The sequence below is a fragment of the Xyrauchen texanus genome, chromosome 25 (assembly GCF_025860055.1).
Source record: "Xyrauchen texanus isolate HMW12.3.18 chromosome 25, RBS_HiC_50CHRs, whole genome shotgun sequence".
Classification (NCBI taxonomy): Eukaryota; Metazoa; Chordata; class Actinopteri; order Cypriniformes; family Catostomidae; genus Xyrauchen; species Xyrauchen texanus.
In genome coordinates, this window is record NC_068300.1 from 21,203,361 (window position 1) to 21,227,624 (window position 24,264).

The 24,264-nt window shown below is 39.5% G+C and overlaps 1 protein-coding gene across 1 annotated transcript; it reads left to right on the forward strand.

Moving 5' to 3' along the window:
* The first annotated feature begins 174 nt into the window (after nucleotides 1-174).
* LOC127618832 (protein FAM131C-like) lies at nucleotides 175-24,140 on the forward strand. Its single transcript, XM_052091474.1, has 6 exons — nucleotides 175-393; nucleotides 3,016-3,086; nucleotides 3,833-3,923; nucleotides 14,115-14,348; nucleotides 15,058-15,156; nucleotides 20,561-24,140. Exons 1-6 carry the CDS (start codon nucleotides 363-365, stop codon nucleotides 20,827-20,829), a joined length of 795 nt encoding a protein of 264 aa, XP_051947434.1. The 5' UTR covers nucleotides 175-362; the 3' UTR covers nucleotides 20,830-24,140.
* The last annotated feature ends 124 nt before the right edge of the window (nucleotides 24,141-24,264 follow it).

Consider the following 24,264-nt stretch of genomic DNA (forward strand, 5'->3'; position numbering starts at 1 on the left):
AGAGAAGAAGGGGGAGGGATTCTATGCAGGCAGTCACTATGCTGTTTTCCCCACTTATTATCTCTCTCTCTCTTATCCTCGCCTCACTTCCATCCCCACTAGTAAAACAGTTCTTTAGTGTTCCGGATAGACACCAGGTTTTTTTTTTTCCCTGAACCAGTCGTGTTCCTTCTGTCTTTTCCCCACCTCTATTATCTACTTGGCTGCCTCTGCCTGTTCCATATCCCCTTCTTTCCAGCACTCTCTCGCTCACTCTCTCTCTCTCTCTCTCTCTCTCTCTCTCTCTCTCTCTGTAGCTAATTTTTCCCCATTGCCCCACTCTCAGTCAGCATGGTAAACAGATAACTGCTAAGCTGTTGAACATGGGCGCCTGCCTCTGCAAAGGTCACCAAGGTCAGTTTCTTTGTTATTGTCTCTGAGTTTATCTGTCTCAATCTTGTCTGAGTCTTGTTCTCTGTCCGTCCTGTGTCCATCAGAATACTTACTGGTCTTTCCAGCTGTCTCTCTATCTCTTTATCCAACTGTCTGTCCATTTCCATCAAGGATAGCATTACCATAATAAGTCCTTAATGCATGGAGTTAAATCACAATAAAATATTTACATATATTGTGTTTTCTTTTATGCTAAATTAGCATATCTATTTTTATATTGTTGTGACTGAAATTAAGTACAGTGTTGATGTGCAGCTTTGGGGTTGTATGATACTGATCTGATAAAAAAAAAAAGTGTGTGTAGCAATGGGAAATTGATGCTACATTATTGTTTCTTGTAAATGCATACTGCATTCCAGATTATATAATGATTGTTCTGCTAGACTGAAGGATTTGCCTATATCAGTTATTTAGCACAAACCTTATGGAAACATCAATAGATTTTAATTGATGCAGAAATCTCAAGATTTTGAGAAGATCAGAAATAAATGAAGTTTCTTAGAGAACCCAACCCAGTTTTTAAGTAATAGTTCACCCAAAAATAAAGATTATGTCATCATTTACTCACCCTCATGTTGTTTCAAACCCATATGATATATTCTCTCTTCCGTGGAACTTAAAAGGAGATGTTAGACAGAATGTTAGCCTCAGTCACCATTCACTTTTATTATATAGGCTCTGAGACAGTTCAATCTTTGTGAAGAAAAGATGTAGTCACAGAGTTTTTACAAATTGAGTTCAAGGTGTCCTCCAAGGAAATGGCAATCAGTGGGGTTGCAGTGAAGTGGAAGATTTGTAAATCCCAGGAAGCGAGCATGCAGTGTTTGTTTGTCTGAGCTTCATAGGAGGGTACAAAGTTCAGTAGCTAAGGTGGAGCATCGCATGCTAAATGCCAGGGTCAAAACTGATGTATAATGCATTTGTGAGATGGATGTTTCACGCTGCTGAATGGGAGGTGGGAAGACGTGCATGACGTGGGAATTTGTAAAGGTCACACATTGTCAGTTGAGACCGATCAACAAATCAACAAATTTAACATGCTGATGGGATCCAGAGGCTCCACATGTTGAGATTAGCTGTCCTCTTTAAGTTCTTGTCTCAATAAGATGCGGCCAGTGACGAAAATGTGCTCTTGCACACTGGGGATCCCCAGAGAGGTGTTGTCAAGACAATCTCTTGTTGCCATGGAAATGAGGGAGCAACAGCAGTGAGTCCCATCCATTCACTCCAGTCCAACTCAGAGAGGCACAAACTTTTTATGTGTGTGTGTGTGTGTGTGTGTGTGTGTGTGTTGTGATTTGCAAATTTAGAGTGCCTATAACTCCAGAAGTAATACTTTTATCTTTATATCCTTTTAAATAAAAAACATTCAAATCCAGACTGAAAACTCATCGTTTTTAACTCATCTTGTTTAAATATATGTCTTGTATTTGCTTTATAATATTTATGTAAATCATTGGAATTGACATTGTGTATGAAATGTGCTATACAACTAAACTTGACTTGCCTAAATTCCAGTTAAAAACAAACTTTCTTTTTTTTTTTCATACTAAAGGAATATTCTGGGTTCAGTACACATTCTGTGATAAAATCACTTACTAACCGTTTCTGTGTAACGTTAACAAAAAAGTTGGTAATGCCATCAAACCCTAATACCCTAAAATGACTGTAAAAAAATGATGATTTAAACAAATTTACAGCTCAAATACTACATGAGTATTAACAGAAGAATGAAAGAGTGCTTTTATAAAATTATACATTTAAAATGCCTGCCTTTAAACCCTCCAAAAATTGGCCCCATTCCCTTTTTAGTTGTAATTGCTACAATTTTCTGTTGTTTGCCCTGTGTTCAGCCTCTGTCATCTGATTCCTCCTGGACTACACTTCCCAAGATTCCCTGCCCTGATCACTACTATCTGTTCCCTGTTGTTTTCACCTACCTAATTATCCCATGTGTATATTGCTCTGATGTCTGTTCACCTTTGCCGGTTGTTAATATTTCTCCCATTCACTGCAGTCCTGTTTGTTTATGTTTGTTTTAATTTCTGGTTTCCTGCCGTATTCTGTTTTATTGATATTAAAGTAGTTGCGTTTAGGTCCTGCTCCTGGGACCTCCTTCATTGCAACAGTGTTCAATATTATGCCACAAATGCTGATGATTGAGCTTAACTTGTATTGAACATGGAATATTCTTTAAGGTCATGTTTGATTAAATCCCAGAGGCTTTATATGTGAAAATAATGTACACATTTACATTGGTCAAAAATCTAATTTGGGTCACATGGTAAGAAGCTAGTTTTTCTTGTCCAACAAAACATAGATCTGAAGTACACAATGTTTATTCACATAAAAAATTGTCACAAGACTCACAAATAATGGGACGAACTAAACATTAAGAATACTTAGCAAATTTATGTTGACCTTTCAGTAAAAATTTTCACAATGTATTTTTAGTATGTTGATATTATTATCAGTGAAGGAAAAAATGTATTAAAATGCAAAAATGAAATTGTTTCTCAAGAGGTTTCAGACATTTAAACCACTGAGTTTATACATTTGAGTAGCATATTTGTGTTTCTACAGAGCTTCAAAATGGCCAGCAATACCCCATGGAAGAGCTTCAGTCCTATGCTGAGGGACAGCCTATTTTCAAGGTGTGTGCATGTTTTTTTTCACAAAGCCAGAGTCAATAGTGGGAGTGTTACAACACCGACGTCATAACATGACACCAAATGCATAGGCCACTTTGTAATGATGTTAGTACTTTTTTCTCCCCCCCCCTTTTCTCCCTAATTTGGAATGCCCAGTGCGCTCTAAGTCCTCATGGTGGAGTAGTGACTCACCTCAATCCGGGTGGCGGAGGATGAATCTCAGTTGCCTCCGCATCTGAGACCTTCAATCCCTGCATTTTATTCAGGCTTGTTGAGCGCGTGTGGAGGCTTCATGCTATTATCCACTGCATTCATGCACAACTCACCACATGCCCCACCGACCAAGAGGAGGTTACCCCATGTGACTCTACCCTCCCTAGCAACCAGGCCAATTTGGTTGCTTAGGAGATATGGCACACCCTGGATTCTAATTCGCGACTCCAGTGTCGGTAGTTAGCATCTTTACTCGCTGAGCTACCCAGGCCCCAATCATGTTAGTACTTTTTTTTTAAATGCTGTCGTTCAGTATTCTCCTTGCTACAGTCTATGAAGATATTTGATTTTTAGATTACACAGGAGTGCTTTCACCCAAACTAGATGTGTACGATCTAGGAAAAGCATCTTGTTAGGTGTCATTAGCACCTATGATTCACACTGTTGCTTGGAAATGTGATATATTGTAATGTTTGTTTTTGGTATGTCAGGCTGTCTTATTTGTTTTCTCATTTTTATTTTGTCATTTCATTTAGGATAACCATCAGCCCTACAATGGCAGCATGTCAGATAAAAGGACCAGCAGTGGATATGACATTGGAGAACTGGCTACATCCTCCCTACTGGGTGAGGAACACAAAGTGCATGTCAACACTGTGTGTTGTTTGCTATGTTTTTGTTATTTTTCAGAATCATTCATCTGAATCAGAAGAGCAGTCAACCTCTGCAAAATCCTGCTAATGTAATTTCCCTCTGCCTGCATATCTCAATTATGAACCTCTCTCTATCTCACTCTCTCTTTCTAAAGAGTCAAGATTCAAATAGCTTTATTGGCATGGTAAAATAAAATGTTTACATTGCCAATGCCTAGTAACATTAAATATACATAAAGGAATAGTAATAAAATAGTAAAAACTTTAAAAAATAAAAGCAGCTTGCTATGCTATGTTTTCCATTTTATGCACGTGGCACAGTGTTTCAGTTATTGTTCTGGTATTGGTCCTGTTCCACTGGTTGTCCTTTAGTCATGGCAGGACTTTACATATCTTGACATAGTCAGGTTTGAGCTTGCTGGTGTTTCTCCAAGTAGGTATGAAAGTTTGTCCTTGTGATGTGTTCAATTCAAGTCTTTGTAATGGGTTGTGAAATGGGGACAAATGTTTACCTAATTTGTGCATAACTAAGGCAAGTTGTTAAAAAGTGTTGCTTCTGTCCAATGTTTTAGATATTTTTATTTTTGTGTTTTAATAAATTGATTTGGTCTAGCTGGGGTTTTGTTCTGGGGTTTAGCTGGACATGTTTTAGATTGTAAAGTCGGATAACATTCTGATGTTTGGAGGAAAGAAGGAAGCAGGAGCAGGAGTTGGCATTTGCAGTCCACGTGAGTGTTCTTTTTATTCTCCGGGTTTTTACTCAAAATACGCTTTTCAGCAGGAACTTCAGTTTACAAACATCAGCTTGAATGATAACAGTCAAAATTAACTCAATAGATGCCAAACCAGTAATCAGCAGGTGATGGCTCTTACCATTTCCTCTCTCCCCACTGACAGATACTCCACCACATTCCCTTCCCTACATACCCCCACCACCCGACTCAGGCCCAGGCCCCGTCTGACCTGCTATCCAACCCCCCACTTCCCCCCCCAGGAGAGGAAATCAGCCAAAACCATCTGTGGCCCTGGCCTGTGGATCACATTCAACTTGAACAGCTGAATTGCCAGGTACCAACGAGTGATCCGCGCGTTGACGAATTTACAGCACGGGACCCTCCACCTCTTGCGAGAACACGGCCCCCAACCCCCTCTCTGATGCATCTGCAAAATGAAGGGGAGAGAGAAGTTAGGAGTATGTGAAAGCGGCCCACCACAGTGTGCAGATTTCACTATCGTGAAAGCCTTTTGGCAGGCCTCCGTCCACAGGACCGCTTCTGGCACCCCCTTTTTAGTGAGATCAGTCAAGGGGCTGGTGACTTCAGAGAAACTAGCCAGCCCCATAAACTGTCTCATCTCCATTTTGGTCTTGGGCCATGGGCAGGCTGCTATCGCTATCGCTCAAATTGGGGCCGCACATGACCCAAGTGGAAGCCCAGATACCGTAATTTCACCCGTCCAATAGCATTTGCCGTGAGCCCCACCCACATCAGCAACCACAGGACGGATCATAGATGCTGCATATGCTGCTGCCAATCGTTACTGTAAATAATAATATTGTCTAAATAGGCAGCAGCATACGCAGCGTGCAGCTGAAAAATCTTATCCATGAGGCGATGGAACATGGCGGGAGCCCCGAACAAACCGAACGGAAGTGACAAATTGGTGTAATCCGAACTGTGTGGAAAAAGCCGTTTTTCTGGTTAAGGAGATCTGCCAATATAAAATTGAGCCGCACCCAACCGATCAAGCAGTTCATTAATTTGGGGCATTGGGTATGCGTTTTTTATTTGTATACACTCATTAGATGCCAAATATAAACAGCTTTTCATCATTCAGCTTCAGTCTGGGTGTGTGTGCGATTTGGACTCTCCCTCTCGGTCTGATGTTCTGCCATCTCTGAAATGAGAGACAGATGTTTATAGTCAGTAATCACCAGGTGTTGGCTCTTAGCGCTTCATCTCCCCCCACTGACAGACACACGACCACGTTTTCATCCCCACAGGGGGTTTCTCTCTGGGGTCAGCTTTGTGTCCAAGGGATTTGTGGTGAAGGGTTTGTGCATCACTATTTTTAGGTGGACATGGAATTTAATGGCTCTTTTTTTTTTATTATTATTATTAGTGGGTACAGTCCTAATTCTGCTCTGCATGCATTATTATGTGTTTTTCATTGTACTCTCAGTATATGTTGGCAATATTCTGCCTGCAGGTTCTCTTTTGGGTTTTTGTCACATTTAGTGAGTGGGTCACAGACCTTACATCCATAGAGTGTGCTGGGTTCTATAACCAATTTAATTATTTTTAGCTAGATCCTGAATGTGATGTTAGTTTCGCTAAATAGCATAAAAAGCTCTTTGTGCCTTGTCACTCAGGTCATTCACAGCTTTGATGATGTTTCCTTTGTTGCTGATGTTTATTCCAAGGTATGTGTAGTTCTGAGTGTGTTCTAAGGTCACATTGTCTAATTTGAAGTTATGGTGTTGCTCTTGGTGACTTGGTCTTTTTCGGAATATCTTTATTTTTGTCTTTTTGTGGTTAACTGTCATGGCCCATGTTTGGCAGAAATTATGCAGTAGACATTCTTTTGTGGGTGACAGCAGCACTTGAAAACAGGAGGTATTTGACTTCAGTGTCTAGTAGAGTAAGATCATGTGCTGGAGAACGTTCTAGAGCTCTCGCTAGTTAATTTATGTATATATTGAAAAACGTACAGCCCTGTCTCCCTCCGTGACTCTGAGGGAGAAAATCTGTGTTTGTTGCCAATTTTGACAGCAAATTTTTTGTTGGTTTATATTGATTTGATGCCGCATGTTTTTCCTCCAATGCCGCACTGGATCAACTGAAGCCCCTCATGCCAAATTGAGTCAACAAAGCATGAGAAGATTTTACTTGACAATTAGAGTATGTAAAGTTTAAATATGGTCTGATGTGCGATATTTAGGTTGGAAGCCAATTTAGCATTTACTCAGGACATTTCTGTCTGTGAGAAAGTGAAGGAGTTTGTTGTTTAGGATGTTGCAGAATAGTTTATCTAGGTTGCTGTTTATACATATTCTGTGGTAGTTATTAGGGTTGAATTTGTCTCCACTTTTATGAATAGGGGTTATGAGGCCCTGATTCCAGATTTTGGAAATACACCTGCACTAAGGATGATAGTAGAATGTTTGAGAATGGCCAGAATTTGTGGTCTATATACTTTTAATTTATAATGCCATCAGAACTGCATGATTTGGGGGATTTAAGGATTAATATTTTAGTAATTGCAGAATCAGAAATTGCAGAATCAAAAAGGTTTTGGTCATCTTTGATTGTTGATTCTAGAGCACAAAGTTTGTTATTTAAGGTGCTGTTTATTGTTTTTGAGTTTATCAAATCTTCACTTTTCTAAGGTTTTTGCATTCATTGTCAAACCATTTGTTTATTTGTCATTGTGTTTATTTATTTGGATTTGTTTTTTGTTTTTTTTTGGTTAGACAATGTTGCAGATATTTTTAATATTCTGTTCAGCGTATCTTCTGCTAAACTGACACCTTTATTGTTTTTCAGGAATGGTTTAGCAAGGATATTTTCAAGTAGTGTTTGAATTTTTGGTTGACCGGTTCTGCTTTTGGTATGTATTTTTACTATGTTGTTTCCACCTATATGTGTTTTTAAGGGAATGGAAATGGGTTGGTTTCAATGCCTCTTGGTTATTTTTGATCCGCTAAGGCAAAAGGTGATTTTACTGTGGTCTGACAGCGGTGTTAGTGGGCTGACTGTGAACGCTCCTAGAGTTTTGGTTAAGTTCTGTAAGAAAGAAGTCCACTGTACTGTTACCCAATATTGAGCTATAGGTGTACCTACCACAAGAATCCCCTTGTAATCTGCCATTGTACAGACCCAGTGTGCGCCACAGACGGAGAAGGTGTGTTCCATTTTTGTTTGTTCAAAATCAGATTACTTTAGTGTCACTCAACCATATACACAAGTGCAACAATCGGTGAAAGTCTTGGGTGCAGATCCAAGCAACACAGTAGTCATGACAGTGATGAGACATATATACCAATTTACAATAAACATCAGATTTACACAACACAATTTACAAATAATAATATACAATCTACAGTATACAATACATACAATATAGAATACACAGTATATAATAAAATGGTGTATATATAATATATACAGTAGGTTGTCTAATTGGGTCAGAGATCGCAATGCAGTTAGCCATACACGGCACAAATTTGAACTCACTTAAAGTTGAGTCTTTGTGTGTGTGTAGGCGGGGGAAGGACGAAACCTCATGGTAGGTGTTTGTCCCCCTGACATTGAAGGGTGTCCAGTTCTTCACCTGTTCTGGTGTTTAAGTCTGCACACATCAGTACACTGTGACTGGAAGTTATCGCTTCTTCTAAAATGGTAAATCTATCTTAATTGAAGTAGGGAAACTCCACTGAAGGAATGTAAGTTGCTACAGGAGGATTTTCTATGCTGTTGAGGTGACGGCCCTATTAATTTCTATCCATGTATAAAATTGGCCGGTTTTAACAATTGTGATTGAGTGGGCAAAATTTGACTTATCCCAAATAAGTCTCTTCCCTGTGTCATTCCAGGCAGTTTAATAGATGGGATGATGAGTTCTCTGTAGCCTGTAGGACAGCCAGTGTGTCCATCACCTCTGCTCCATGTCTCCTACAGGATGATGATGATGTCTGAGTTTTTGACTTTTGAGATGAAATCTGCATTTTTGCTCTTGAGCCAATAGTCAGATGATCTCTTGAATATTCCAGCATGTTATGATAAATGCTTTGTTGTCCATGGGGTTTTAGTTTTGGTTGTAAGTTTTGTTCTAGGACAGTAGGTGTGATCAGGTTGAGAATCTGATGGATATCTCTTGGGGCTTGTACAGGTGCTGGTGTGGGGTTTCTGCTTACTGTCTGGGCATAGCTGAAAACATGATCACACATGAAGTCGGCATGATGTTTCCGATAGTTTCTAGAATCGGTGGCTGTATGCCGACGCACTGACATGCCAAAGCGCTGACATGCCGCATTCTTATCAGACATGTTTGCAGTGGTTTCAATGTGTTTACCTTTCCACCTGGTGCGATTGGTAGCACATTGCAACAGCTACATGGGAGGCAAGGGTTCAAAGCCAGGCAGTAACCACGTTTCAATAATCAATGACAAGCAATATTCTGAGGTTTCACTTTTCCCTCTATGATGTCTGTGGTTAGTGTGGAGAGGTGATGGCAGACTCGGATGGGAAGCTGGAGAAGGAAGCTCTGGTTTTGTAGGTTGTCTTGGTGGTAGAGAGCGCCGTTCTGCTCTGTTGCTCCTGAGGGTGGGATTGGGGTTCTGGTTCAGGGCAACATCTTTTAGCATCTTGGCAAAGACAGGAACATTTGATTTGTACAGGTGGACATGGTCGTAGAGGCTTGTGGGGTAATGTGCCAGATGCACGTAGGTTTGAGTGCACCGGTGTGGAAGAGGTTTGCGTTAACCTATTGAATTGTGTCAGGGTGGAGGTCCTTTCACAGTAGTAGTGAATGAATGAGTGTGTAATAGTGTGGAAATGTTGATTTTGGCAGTCTGGATAGTGGTTGTGGCCTTTTCTGTGCTGTTTGTGGAAGAGCTTTTGTTCATCTATAAACTTCCCATTTGAGTCTGGGGCAAAATGAAACCCAAGTGCCCAATACATCACACACAAAACTCTGAACCTTCATCCAAAACTCCTGTATCTTACCACACCACCAAAAGACATGGGATATGTCTCCATCTTCTGACTGGCATCACCAGCAGAGGGGGTCCAATAGAATCAATATAAAATCTTGAATGGCATAAGATGCACCCTTGCATCTTTAAATTTTTTAGAATCCTAGCCCATTCTCCCTCCTCCAATACCAAGTTTATCTCCCATAGTCTCTTGATAGCAGTTAAAGCTCCGTCCCCAAGATTCTGAACTAGCAGGGAGTATTTCACTGATGCCTCATGGCCATAGGCGGAAATCACGGGGTGGGGTGGGGGGAGGGGTTGGGGGTCGACAACCCCTATCTGAGGGTTGTCCCCCCCTAAAATATCATTAAAATATGTGTATTGTAAATATTATAATGATATATTCTTAAAATAATTGTTTAAGAAATAAAATAATACAAATGCAAACGGGGCAACAACAAAAAAAACCCTTGGTGTCCCCTTCAAAAATTGCTCTTGAGAATTGTTATGTTTATTGTCCCCCCCAACATTTTGATTAAATTTTCACCCCTGCTCATGGCCTTTTCGAAAAACAGTAATCACCCCTCTCAGAGTGTCTTCCATTCAAAACAAAAATAGTGGAGAGCAGGTGGTGCAGCTGTAAATACCCAAAAAATTGAGATCTGGAAATCCCAAAATGTTGAACAAGATTTTCAAAGGATCTCTATACACTCTGCTCTCATAGGTCACCGAGTGTAGTAACCCCCCTTACAATCCACTCTGACTAGCAGAAAGGGGACTTATTAATACATAATTTTGGGTTCAGTCATATGCTAGAGGCAGCATTTAAATAATTGTCTGAATTAAACACTCTGGACACTTTAGTCTATACAGAGTGCAAATGTGAGAGAACGGGGTGTAACTTAACTTCTCCAGTTTGTTTGATAGAGAGGCTGTAATGGCGAAAAAGGGGCAAGAACTTCTGGTTCAATACAAAACCAGGGAGGGGCTCTCTCAGGTGGAAGTGACCAATGAGCCAAATGTCTGAGACCAAATAAATGATAATAAAACAAAATCTTGGGTAGGCCTATCCCAGTGTTTCCCAACCACTGTGCCGTGAAAGATTGTCAGGTGTGCTGTTGAAACTTAGCAAATTCCACAAATGCATGACATTTTTTTTTATATATAATTTCATGGATCCAAACTCGGAAAATTCACCATTTTGAAACCATAATCCGGTCACTTTTGTGATTGTGAAGAGCAATGATTAATGTGCAAAAGTGAGTGATATTTATACGCGTTAAGGGTTTTTTGCATCAGCGCTGCAGAATACATTGAAGTCTATGAAGTGACTTTACACCAAAGTGTTTTTCACACACGTTTTTGCTTCGCCAATAATGTCTTTGAGAGAACTAAGCAGCAAGCAGTATTTAAAAACTGTCCAGATTTGTGAAGAAACATTCAATGTCTCATAATTTCTGTTTTAATTATATATTACCTTGTCGTTTACGAATATCAGAGACCACAGTTATTGAACTAATTTAAATTCACCAAGAAAATGCTAAGACCTGAATATAAACAAGACCTTTTATTACTTTCTGCTATAAAAGCAATTGCAATGTTTTTTTTCTCTCTTCCAAATACACATTTTCAATGTTTGCGCACACCTCCCGCTTTTTTATGTGGCAAACTCGTAAAATCGCCCCTCTGTGACGCTTTCTGCAAATCTTGTCATGTGGAGGGCAATGCGGTGCTTGACGCTGGGTTCAGCCTCCAGAACCAAATTAAAACTGCCGCGAGAAGTCGTCTGTCCGAGGCAAAGATGCAAAATCTAATGACAATTGCTTCAGCATCAGACTCCCTTGATGCATTTGATTATGCACAGGCGAGTTTATGTCGATGTGAAAAAGGAAGAAGGTTTGAGTTGTCGACTGATTTCTGTTCAGTTAATTTTTTACGTGTTTTGTTCTAGCCCACAGTCAATCAGCCTATGTAACTTACTGAAATGTAATCTGGGATGTTTACCATTCCAAATGAAGGACTTCGCTATGCTATCAGATTGCTTGAAATAAGAGAGGGGGAGAGGTAGTTGAATTTTGGAATACAATTCATTTTAATAACATTAACCTTCCCAATCATAGATGCATGTAATGAAGCCCACCTGCCCACATCGCTCAAGAGCTCAGAATTAACTCTAATAAAATCACATACATTTTGTGGGGTTGATTGATTCACAGAGTGGCTGTGAACTTGTGGAGGGGTTTGTAGGGTTTTGGCTGGCTTGTGACTCTGAGGTCTGGGTGCTGTGGTCAGATTGGGGAGTGTCCTGCACCATTGGTTCCTCTGATTAGGTGATCTCTGTGCAGTTGGACTCTGTTTCCTGCCTCAGTTCTCTCATCTCGTCCCACAGAGCTGTCAGCTGAGCCCAGTGGCTTTCAGTCTGCTGTGAGAGTTGGGTTTCCAGTGCTGCTAGCTGGACCTTTTGGCTTCATATCTGCTTTTTTTTGGCGCAGACTCTTTCACACCTTCAAGATGTAGGCAGGGTGGTCAGATAAGCAGGTAAGCATTGGTTTCTCCAGTAGCTCTATTGATAATTTTAAGCAGTAGTCTTAAAATAAAGTAGTATTTTTACGTTTTTTTTTTTTAATTTGTTTGTTGTAGTTTTTAAAGAACTCACTTGGTAATAGATAGTGGTTTGCTTATAGTGCGGGGTTGTTGTAAGTCATTTGGTGTCCTTTTCCAGATAGATTATTCCAAAAATCCTAGTTTAATATACAGAATATTAATCCAAGTGGTAGTAAAGTTGATGATTGAATGCTTGCATACTGTATATCTCCTTGTAAAAATATCCAAGATAGTCCAGGTTAATTCAACATTAAATAGTAGATTTGCAGTAGCTTAGGAGTGTATGCTCTCTCTCCCTGTCTCTCCTTACAGTAACTCTTAGCCAACTGATTTCTTGTCATCTAATTTACTTAACTACTTTTTTTTCAGGCCCCCCCTTTTCGGGAAGTTAATTACAGAGACTAATAATGTGTTGTGTTTTTAAGCTTTTTCCAAAGCTTGTTGCTTCGAGATAAATTAATTTCAACTCATCCCTCCTTTTCTTTAAAAAAAATAAAAAATCTTGGTTATAATGTGTTTCGTAGAATGGAAGTGAATGGGGCCAATCCGTAAATGTAAAAATACTCACTGTTTCAAAAGTATAGCAACACGATGTAAACAATAAGCATGTTATATGCAGGATTTTAGTAAGATACAATTGCGTACACATTTTTTTATTAAAAACTTCACATTTCTGCCTTTAAACCCGCCAAACGCTGGCTCCATTCACCTCCATTGTAAGTGCCTCACTGTAAACTTGATTTTCTGTTTTTAAAGAAAAGGAAGGATGAGTTGAATTTTTTTTTTCTAGTAATCAACATAGGCCCTATTTTAAGAGCACTAGTGCTAAGTGTTGCGCTATATAAGTCATACACACAATGTCAATGGGCATGGCCATGAACTTTTGGTATTTTTGTGCAAGCATGCATGGCAAATGTGGTTCTAATCAGGATTTGGATTTACATTGTTAAATTATAGAGAATTAAATTATTATTCATAGTTTTCATCTACTGACACACCAATCATGGCTAGTATTATCAGTGATTGTATCGGAACGCACTTCAATTCTACCAGTCGATTTTGATTTAGAACATTTTTATTAATTTATTGAATTATACCAAAAATATTTTTAAATTAAAATTACATTTCAAACTAAAATAGAATTAAAATAACGAAGTGGTCCAAACAATTATACCAAGTCAAAACATCAACTCTCTCCAACTTCTTCCACCTGCCCCTTTTTCAGTAATTAAAAATCACTCTATGACAACTGGTGGAAAAATACAAATACAAATACGTTAGTAGAGCTGTGCTTTGCGCAGTCACAAGAAATAGAGCCCTATGCCACAAATGCTGCAGATTCAGCTTAACTTGTATTGAATCCAGAATATTCCTTTAAAGGGATAGTTCAACCAAGAATTAATGTTCAATAATCATTTACTCATCCTTGTGTAGTTCCAAGCCAGAATTACTTTCTTCTGGGAAGCACGCAAGGAGATGCTGCACAGAATGTTTCAGATCACCATTCTCAGTGAATAGCAACTGAGGCTAACATATTCACAGTCTCCTTTTGTATTCCACGAAGGTAGGAGAATCAAGTTTGGAAAAACATGAGGGTGAGTAAATGACAAAACGTTCATTTTTGTTTGAACTATCCCTTTAATTAGCCCATGACCTCTTTGCATTGAAACTCATTTTAAAAAGCTGTGCAGTCTTTAATAACTTGGAGAGAAAATGCTCTGTCCCTTTTTCCCAGTCAATTTATCCTGCCTTTAATGTTCACACTTTTTCCCTTCTTTAGCCTCACATTTCATTTCCTTTCCTTCCCTTTTCTTTACTTTCATTTGATTTGATTTGCACCCATTTTAATCTCTCCAATCTCCTCAGGACTGCTTGCCACAATTAAGGACCACATCACCAAACCCACTGCGATGGCCCAGGGCCGGGTTGCCCACCTGATTGAGTGGAAGAGCTGGGGAGGGGAGGCGACGTCTGGAGGGGGTCGGTGTGGCCGGACTCGAGATGGACAGAGCTGGGAAGGTTTAGGAGCAGCACTGCAGGAGGATGAGCAACTTTACTCCCACCTCACTGATGAAATCAAGGAAGCACGATTTGCTGCGGGTGAGATACCATTTGTATATTTAACACATGACTGCCTATGCTAGTATGGTACATTCAATTTATACAGCTCATTACAATTTGCCTGAAAATAGCACAGATACTCAATCCAATGCAGCAACTTTACAACATATAACCATATGTAATATAGTATTACCAGTAGAAGTATGCAATTAGTAGTGCTTGCCACAGTAACCCTTAGAATTAACAATAGTACTACTGATGCTTGCCTTTAAAGCCAGAGTTACCACTCAGAACACTTTAAGAACTGCATAGCAACACCCTGGTACCCATCCACAACACATAGCATCGTAGCAATTCATCCATCTATCTATTGAGAAAGTTCCTGTAGCTCAACCAGGAGAGCATAGCACTAGCAATGTCATGGGCTCAATTGCCAGAACACTGATTAAAATGTATACACTGAATACACTGTCAGTCTCTTTGGATAAAAGTGTCAAATGCATCAATGAAAATAATAGGGACTTTTAATCTGAAGTTGAAACCAGCGTGTGAGCAGTAGATGTCTGTGGTGAGTAGAGCTGACTGTTCATTTGGTAATTTCATTGTCTTGAATTTCGTGTAAATGTGTCTCCTTTTTTGTAAAATGTGAATGAGAAAAACAGAGAAGGTGGAAATGCAGTAAACATTTCTTTGAGGCAATTACATGGTACTCTGTATGTGACCTTTATTTTCTTCCTGCCTCTTACAGGTGTCGCAGAGCAGTTTGCACTGGCTGAGGCAGCAATGAATGCCTGGTCCACACAGGACATTGAAAATCAAGCCACAGCCAGCACAATCCCATTACAAAGTAATGATACCCTACCATTATATCCAACAAACAGCATCAATTCGAAATTGCAACTCCCTGACAGATCTAAACATGCAGAAATGAATAGCTCTGTTGGTCAGCAGTATAGGATTTTGGGGATGCTGATATGCTGGACACCAGCATGAGCTGCTGATTCCTGCTGAAAAAACTGATTAAACCAGCCTAAGGTGGTTTGCTGATCTTAGAGGTTTTAATCTGGTTTCGCCAGCCTCCCAGGCTTTCCAAAGTGTTCTTCAGCTGGTGGTCTCCCAGCCTGATCAGCTTACAAAAACCATTTAAATTTAGCAAAACCGATCAGCCTAACCATCATAGACCACCTGGTAAGGCTGGTTTAAACAGTTTTTTCCATGACCAGCCTGCTTAACCTTAGGCAACTATCCTTAAAGCACTGATATACTTCATACAAAATAAAAGAACAGATGGGTGTGACGTCATTTATAACAAAATCTGGCCAAAAAGAAGGCATTTTTGCATTAGTTTTAGTGGTTTGTAACAGCTCGCAAGGGCAAACTTTTAGGGAAACTTCTTACCGGCTGCTTAACAGCTTCTTACTCCACTGGTCCACGTCATGAGTAGATATGACCTGAAGCTCAAACTACTTAGAGGCTGATTCTGTTTATGTTGTTCATTCAGACAAGATCAGTCAAAATGAATACACCGGCATGCAGAGTTATTAGCTTGCTCATGCAAATTTACCTACATCTGTATAACACCGTGTAACAAAATGTATTTTTTTTGGTTCCTGTGTAGTAAGTGTTATTTCCTAATTGCTTATGCATCATAAGTATAGAAAATTGTTCTAATGCTAAGATATGTGAGGCTTGCAAGGCATATTTCGGCATGCCTGTAGGCAAGTGTTTCCCAAACTGGGGTACGTGAGGTGACAACAGGTGTACGGCGATACAATTCTGAGATTTACTGTTCTTTTAATTTCATCACAGTCTAAAATAACATTCAACAAGTTCTTGTATTTCTCACTGGCAAAAATCCTTTTTGCCCTCTTGTGTAGAAAAACCAAAATGGTTGTCTCATGAAGGTCAGATAAATATTTTATGAAATCAAATCTTTTACTGTAAAAGAAAAGGTTACACAAGCCCATCTTGCGCCAGCCCAGCACACTGCTATGTGACGTAACTTGGTGATAGCAAGTAAAATTGATACTTCACTGTTTACCAGACTCGCACATGTCAGTCGTTCATGATTTTAGTTTGTCTGTTTGTTTAGTTTTTTGCAGTTTAAAATGTAATTTCTTTTTAAGGATGCATAGGGAGTTTTGATTCTGATGGTATAAGTTTGTATGCTTTGATGGCAGTTGTCAGACATCCGGTGCCTCCAAATAATTTTCCACATTCTCATGCAGTAATTTTCACTCACATTTGCTTGCATGCTAGAGACCTCTTTTCACATTGTTGTGTTATGTTTTTTCAGCAGATGAGCTCAACTTTGCTTGCTGGGTCAAATGTGACATAAAAAAAGCACTTTGAGCTGACCGCACAACTGCACGGATACTTAATATACCGCAATATAACATGTACAAAACATGTACAAATCAAATCACTTTTATTGTCACACGACCACATACATAAGTGCAACAGTAGGTGAAAGTCTTGTGTGCAGTTCCGAGCAACATAGCAGTCATGACAGTGACGAGACATATACCAATTTACAATAAACAACAGATTTACACAACACAAATTACATATCATGGAGTGGATGGTGACGTAGTGGGCTAAGTCACATAACTGGTAATCAGAAGGTTGCTGGTTTGATCCCCACATCCACCACAATTGTGTCCTTGAGCAAGGCACTTAACTCCATGTTGCTCCGGGGGTTGTCCCTGTAATATGTGCACTAAGTCGCTTTGAATAAAAGCGTCTGCCAAATGAATAAATGTAAATGTAAATATCAAATGTACACATAATTACACAACACAATATAATATACAATGTACAGTAAACAATACATACAATATAGAGTGCACATACAATAAAATAAAAGATATATATAAAATTTTTTTTTATATATGCTGTAGTTCTATTGTGGAGAATATAATTATGACAGTCCAGTTTGAGATAATAGATTAATAAATGATAATGAGAGATTAAGTGTTCAGAAGTCTGATTGCTTGGGGGAAGAATCTATCATGTAGTCGGCTGGTGCGGGTCCTGATGCTGCGATACCATCTGCCTGATGGTAGCAGTGAGAGCAGCCCATGACTCAGGTGGCTGGAGTCTCTGATGATCCTCTGAGTTTTTTCACACACCGCCTGTTATAGATGTCCTGAAGGGAGGGAAGCTCACCTCCAATGATGTTTCTGGCAGTTCGCCCCACACTTTGCAGGTCTTTGCGGTTGAGGGTGTTGCTATTGCCGTACCAGGCAGTGATGCAGCCAGTCATGATGCACTCTAAAGTACTGGTGTAGAACCGTGTGAGGATGTGGTGGTTCATTCCAAACTTCCTCAGCCATCTCAGGAAGAAGAGGCGCTGGTGAGCCTTCACAACGGCCTCAGTGTGGATGGACCATGTGAGTTCCTCAGTGATGTGGACACAGAGGAACTTGATGCTGCTGACTCTCTCCACCGGTGCTCCATTAATGGTGATGGGGCTGTGTTCTCTGTCTTTCCTCCTGAAGTCAGCTATGTGTTGCCACACAGTCAAGTGAGTATAGGGAATACAGGAGTGGGCTGAGAACACAGCCCTGCGGGGCTCCAGTGTTGAGGGTCAGTGATGAGATGTTGCTGCCCATTCTAACCACCTGGAGTCTTCTTGACAGAAAGTCCAGGATCCAGCTGCACAGTGAGCTGTTTAAGCCCAGATCCCGGAATTTCACATCAAGCTTGGAGGGCACTATGGTGTTGAATGCTGAGCTGTAGTCTACGAACAGCATTATCACATATGTGTTCCTTTTTTCCAGATGGGAGAGAGCAGTGTGTAATGTAGATGCAATGGCATCATCTGTGGAGTGGTTGTTACGGTAGGCAAACTGCAATGGGTCCAAAGAGGTGGGCAGCACAGAGCAGATGTGATCTCTGATTAGCCTCTCAAAGCATTTGCTGCTGATGGGAGTCAGAGCAACAGGACGCCAGTCATTTAAACAAGTGATTTTTGATTGCTATTGTACAGGCACAATGGTGGACATTTTGAAGCATGTGGGGACTACAGACAGGGAGAGGGACAGGTTGAAAATGCATCCAAATAACTTTCCACATTCTCATTCAGTAATTTTCAAACATGTTTAATATGAGGGAGTTGTTTTACAAAGATAATTGTGTTAATATACATATTTTCAAAATACCTTTTGTGAATGTTATGTATGCGTTAGGAGGGGGTATGCGAAAGGATGTTGAATGTTTGGAGGGGTACGCCACTGTAAACAGTTTGGGAACGACCGCTGTAGAGGGTCAAGACAAACCTTGAGCACCTCATTTCACCTGCGAGCACTGCAATAAAAACTATGGAAGGTAAGATGGACAATTGTTGCTCGGAATTTTGTTATAAAATGTGTTAATTTTTAAAATGGTAAAAGTTTTTTATTTTATAATGTTTTACAATTTTTAATGTTATTGAAAAAATATATATGAAATATGTTTATGTAAGAATCTCTTACACATTAGTTATGGGTGAAATAAATGTGTTTTTGTAGGATGGTACAGAGGGGAAAGAGAGCCATGAAGTTCGCTATTCCAAGAATTTGGCGGGAACCCACTGACCAATCAAGCAACTGCTACTTTTGCATGGTGGACCCTTCCAAACATCAGACTGGCAAGAATACACCTGCTATCACGTATCCGGATCTTCCTTCATCCATCGCCCCAGTGCCTCACTGCCATGAGCTCCCCTTACCCGCTCCTCCAGATAGAGAGCAGACAACTTTAGAAGAGAGCAGCAAGTCAGAGGGCAAGGAAGACATTGTGGATCCAGATGACAATTTCAGATGTGGAGCTGAGGAGAGAAACCCATACTACCCCAATCAAAAACACCTCAACGACTTGATTAGCGATCTTGGTCTCACCAAGTGAGGCTCAAACAGTGGAAATTGTTGGATGAAAGTATGCAAGTCGCAGATCAGAGGAAGCGTCATCAACCATTTTTCCAGCTTCTTCACCCTCTCAAGATGGGCTCTGCTTCTGCCACAATGTGACCAGTCTGTTTGAGGCAATCGGAATCACCTGTAACCAGAATGAGTGGCGCCTCTTCATTCACAGCTCAACAGCAGCCGTGCTGCTCCATAATGGTAACAAGTACAAGTCTCTTCCCCTTGCTCACTCAGTGCATCTCAAAGAGGATTAAAACAGCATCAAGACCTTGCTGGATGCCTTGAAGTATGATGAGTACATTTTGGGGCTGGTTCGTGAAAGGGATTAACAGTATATTCGTAAAAACTACTCACTTCTAAACCTTTTGTAGTCATTTTTGTATTACTTTAGTATAAATACATGTTAATTTGGATTCATATGTTGTTTTTTTCTGACTTTGTGAACGAAAAGACACAAATTTCGCTCATTTTCTCATTGGAAATAGGTACATTTCAAAATATCACTGTCCTGGTCACAAACCAAAGCTTGTGGGGAATAATAGCCATTTTCTTTACTTTTGATGCATAAGAAATTAGGAAATAACACTTACTGCCCAGGAACAAAAATTGTATATATGTCTCACCCCTCTTGTATCTAAAAAATGTTTTATACCTCCAACTGAAGAGAGCGAGATCTCAGCAAAACAGTCGTCAAGTGTAACACCCTCAGCCAAAATAGAGTTGTTTTGAGTCTGCTAGTGTGGCACCGGCTTTAATTAACCAGTAAGAATCAGCAATGGCTATTGCCATGCTGGTTCAAAAGCAACACCAGCACTAACCAGTGTAAACCAGCCTGAATGGAAATCCATTAGGGGAAATTATTGCGGTGGAGTATAGCCACAATAATGTATTTTAAAAAAAAATTCTAACTCTACCTTTTCTGTAAATTATATTCACATCCATTGAGTAAAAGTAGCACACAGTACTTAGGGAGGCCATTTTCACCATCTGGCTCATCTCACTCTGTCCCAGCTTATACAAATATACTGTTATTCCATTATAAAGGGGACATAATGACAAATGGCCTGTTTAAGCAGATGAGCCAGGAGCAAATGAATCACAACATTGTACCCTGGTATTCATGAGTCTTACAGCCGGGTGCATGAATAAATGACTGGGGGGGAAAAAATACATCTTTGTTAACAATATTTCGGGGCCAGGATGACTCATTGGTTCGAGCACATCAGAGGTCTATATTGAGTTTGGACTAATGGGCTTATTAATTTGTGATACAGTTCTCATTCTATCAGTCTTTTTGTGCTCCAGGTCTTTTTAACTTCTGCTCTCGCAATGATGATGTCTTCACAGATCCCGAGGGACTTTATCTCTCTCAGTTCCTCTTGGATGGAGGCAGTCTTGGTGTTCCTCAGCACCTATACAGGATGCACATGGATGCTAATGATGACACCAGCTCCTTGGCACCTTCTCAGCCTCCTCCGTCCCATTCCCCCAGTCATTTTCACTCTCCACTGGACATACAGCATCCTAAAATGGAGCAGAGAATCAAGCCATCGGAAGGGTCCATGCGACATGCAGACAGCATTTCGCTGTCTGAGGATGAGGTTTTTTACAACTAAGATATTGACTGCTGTTGACACAAACGAGAACAATAAGTGGCAGCATTTTTGTCTATCAATTGTGCTTGCTGATGTGGGAGAGCCAGTGTGACTTTATGTCTGAAGGGGTTATCAGTTTACTGATAAAGCACATAATAGCCACCACCGAGCCTCTTCAACAAGCAATGAATGCCAGGATCATTGTACACACGGACAGGTTACTTCCACATCACATAGCCTTTTTGCTAATGACAGCATCCCCATTTTCAGTAATGACAATTATAACTCAACAGGGTCAAACCAATTTTATCTGGAAAAAGGTATAAGGTCATCACCAATCCAGGGCCATAAGACAAATTAATGCATAAATGCTTTTGAAATTACACCTTGCTTGACAGAATGTTGATCAAGACCTCAATGCCCTTTCATCTTGAACTGTGTGCTTGTAAGCAAATACCTTTTTTGAGCAACCTTTCAGACTGCTCAGATCAAAAAGAAGCCTATTAGCACTATAGACTGAAGAAGAGACAGCCGAAATAAAAATGTGCTTTCATCTCCCAGATACGGCACAGACATTTTCCTGGTGCATTTCCTCAAGGAACAGTTAGATGAGATTACATGGTGTGAGAACTCTCGCGCGGAGGTTGAAAGTGACTTACGTCTTTGTGCAATGCTGCTGTCAATAATACGTTTGGATGGTGAGATTTTTGATGTTACTAAATGTTTCCATGGAGATTTCAGATGTAAAAATATCCAACACAACAAATTACTGGATGTGTCCTGAAGAGTGTAATTTCTGTGCCACTAACATCACCAAACGGAACTGTGAAAAATAATGATTGTTTTGTGTCTGACCAATGGCATGTAGGGGGGACTACATGCCATTGGTCAGACACACAGCTGTTTTAAACCCACGTTATTGGTTGAGCCAATGTTACTGTGTCAGGCTGGTTGGAATGCTCAAACAAACAGAGCAATGTTTTGATAGCACCACAGAGCCACATTGTTTACAATTTTTTGGTGAAATCATCCTAAAAATTGCGTATAGTTTTCTCTGCAATTTAAGCTGGGATGTTAATTATTTTAACATTGGGGAAAAAAAACACTTCAGCTTTTAAAAAAAGTTACAGTTGCCACAGACTCATACTCTGCTTCAAAAGTGTTACCACAGCTGCCTTTGAGAAATTTGCCTCCGTGTTGTGTTAATTATTGTGTCAATCTGTTCTACTTGTGCAAAGTCATCTCTATGTATAAATTATTATTTAATCTTTAAGAGATCTCAAATCTATATTGTGGCAGAAAATGCTTGCTAACAAGATAATTTTTGTGTGTTCGTGCAAGGGTGACAAAGAGACAAAAGAGGTGGAAAAACATTCGTCTGCCTTGTCTCCGTAATTAGCCTTATTCACACTCCACTGACAAAGAGAGGTGATGGAGAGAGAGTGTGAGATAGTTAGACGTTATTGTTATTATAATATTGTTATTATAGTTTTATTTTATTCCTTGCACCTTATTTTAATTCAATTTTATTGTTATTTGTTACAATTGTATTATTATTTATCTTGTCATGATCTGTTTTGTGTTTTACTGCTTTGGCAATATTGTATGTAAACACAATCATGCCAATAAAGTACTTTAAATTTAAATAGTTAGAAATGCATAGGAGGAATAAGAGATGGTGGGGATTATAGTAAATGCAGAGGCAGGAGATGAAGAAAGAGAAAATGGAGGGAGGAAGAGCAGTGATGTTTGGAGGTGGTATGGTCAAGTCTTCATGCTCCAGGGTCTTCTAATAGAAGTTTACACAGTGTGATCCTTGTGTGCAGTGTCAGATAATGTGTGTGGCTGCTTCTGTGGTCCGGGAGAGGTTTGCAGTAGGACTTAAATGAGTAGATAAAGGCTCTGGGGTGGAGAGCTGAATTAAAATTACGTTTGTAACTGGAATTAAATTTCAGCAAAATATTAAGGAAGAATACAGTGAGATTTTAAATGAATTCTTATAAAAACTTTTTTGGTGGAAAAAGCAATTGGTGTTTAAAGCATACAAGGAATAACTGCAGAAACACAGAGACAAATAATGAATTTGGGATGGCAAAAAAAAATCAAAGAAAGGCCTTTTATTACTGAAGCATTTCTTTCACACTGTTCCTTTTTTACCCTGGTGTTGGTCTCACAAGGCTAACAAGCTGTTAGAGGTTACAAACATATACAGATGCAATTAAAATTATTTTTACTATATATGTTCATTAACGCAATTTACTAATATATAGTCAATTGCATTAATGAACATGCACTTAAAATACTGTGAATACTTCTAGATACCTTATTATCTGATTACATTACTGTTATACAATTAATATAAAAATGTATGTAAAGATATGTATATAAGTTCATCTTTTCATAGCAAAAATAAACATTTAAAAAATTAACCTCTATTTATTTGAGTTCTGTGACTTGACTCAACTTGACTTGAAACTCATCAGGTCTCAACTTCACTTGCTTGAGGTGAGTCACTGACTTGACTCGTTTGATTTGTCTGCACTGCACTTGAGACTTGCTTGTGACTTGAACATGTGTGACTTGCTCCCACCTCTGGTGAGTATATAACCTAATATTTCTAAATAGCAGGACTTTTTAAAAATACAACTGTGTCATAATTATTCAACCCCTATTGCATGTAGCTGTTTCTTAAATATGTAAGTCTACACAAGTAATTGTTTTAAAACAAAATTAACCTATCACTGTACAATGGCATTTAAGTTTTAAAATGTAAGTTTAGTTTCACAAGCAAAAATGGATTTCCATGCAAAAAAATGCAATAAAAAATAAGCTGTCACAAAAGCTAATAGAGGAGATTATTTCATTACACAAAAAAGGTCATGGCTAAAAGTACATTTCCATGGCACTTCAATATCCAATAGGCAAAGTTGGCAGCACCATTCATGCATTTTTAAAATATGGTTCAACAGCAACCTTCTTGGGTGTGGAAAAAAGCAAAACTTCAAGAGAAATGTTGAAGAAGGAATTTGGAAAGACCTGTGGAGTCCTGGAAGAAGGTTTTATACAGATGGGTCAGCAGTACATGTGGAGTAAGATGACAAGAATGACACCATCCCCACAGTCAAGCATAAAGATGGGTCAGTCCTGTTATGGGGGTGTTTTGCGGCTGCAGGAAATGGCTATCAGGCCATTTTGGCAAAAATGTGATGTCTTCAGTGTGTAAATTGGAGCTCGGTGATCACTGGAATTTCCAGCAAGACATTAAAACCAGGGATACATCCAAGATGTTAAAAATCTTGTCCTTGAATGGCTCTTTCAGTCCATCTTTAAAATCCCATTGCAAATATTTGTTGGGATTTCAAGGAAGCAGTGGCAGCACAGAAACCAAAGAATGTCAATGAGCTGGAAGCTTTTGCTCATGAGAAATGTGTAAAAATTCTAATAGAGAGGTGTCCG

Coding starts and splice junctions, on each gene's coding strand:
- LOC127618832 (XM_052091474.1), top strand. CDS start 363: ATGGGCGCCTGCCTCTGCAAAGGTCACCAAG. Junction 3,087..3,832: donor AGGGACAGCCTATTTTCAAG/GTGTGTGCATGT, acceptor CATTTCATTTAG/GATAACCATCAGCCCTACAA. Junction 15,157..20,560: donor CAGCACAATCCCATTACAAA/GTAATGATACCC, acceptor ATGTCTTCACAG/ATCCCGAGGGACTTTATCTC.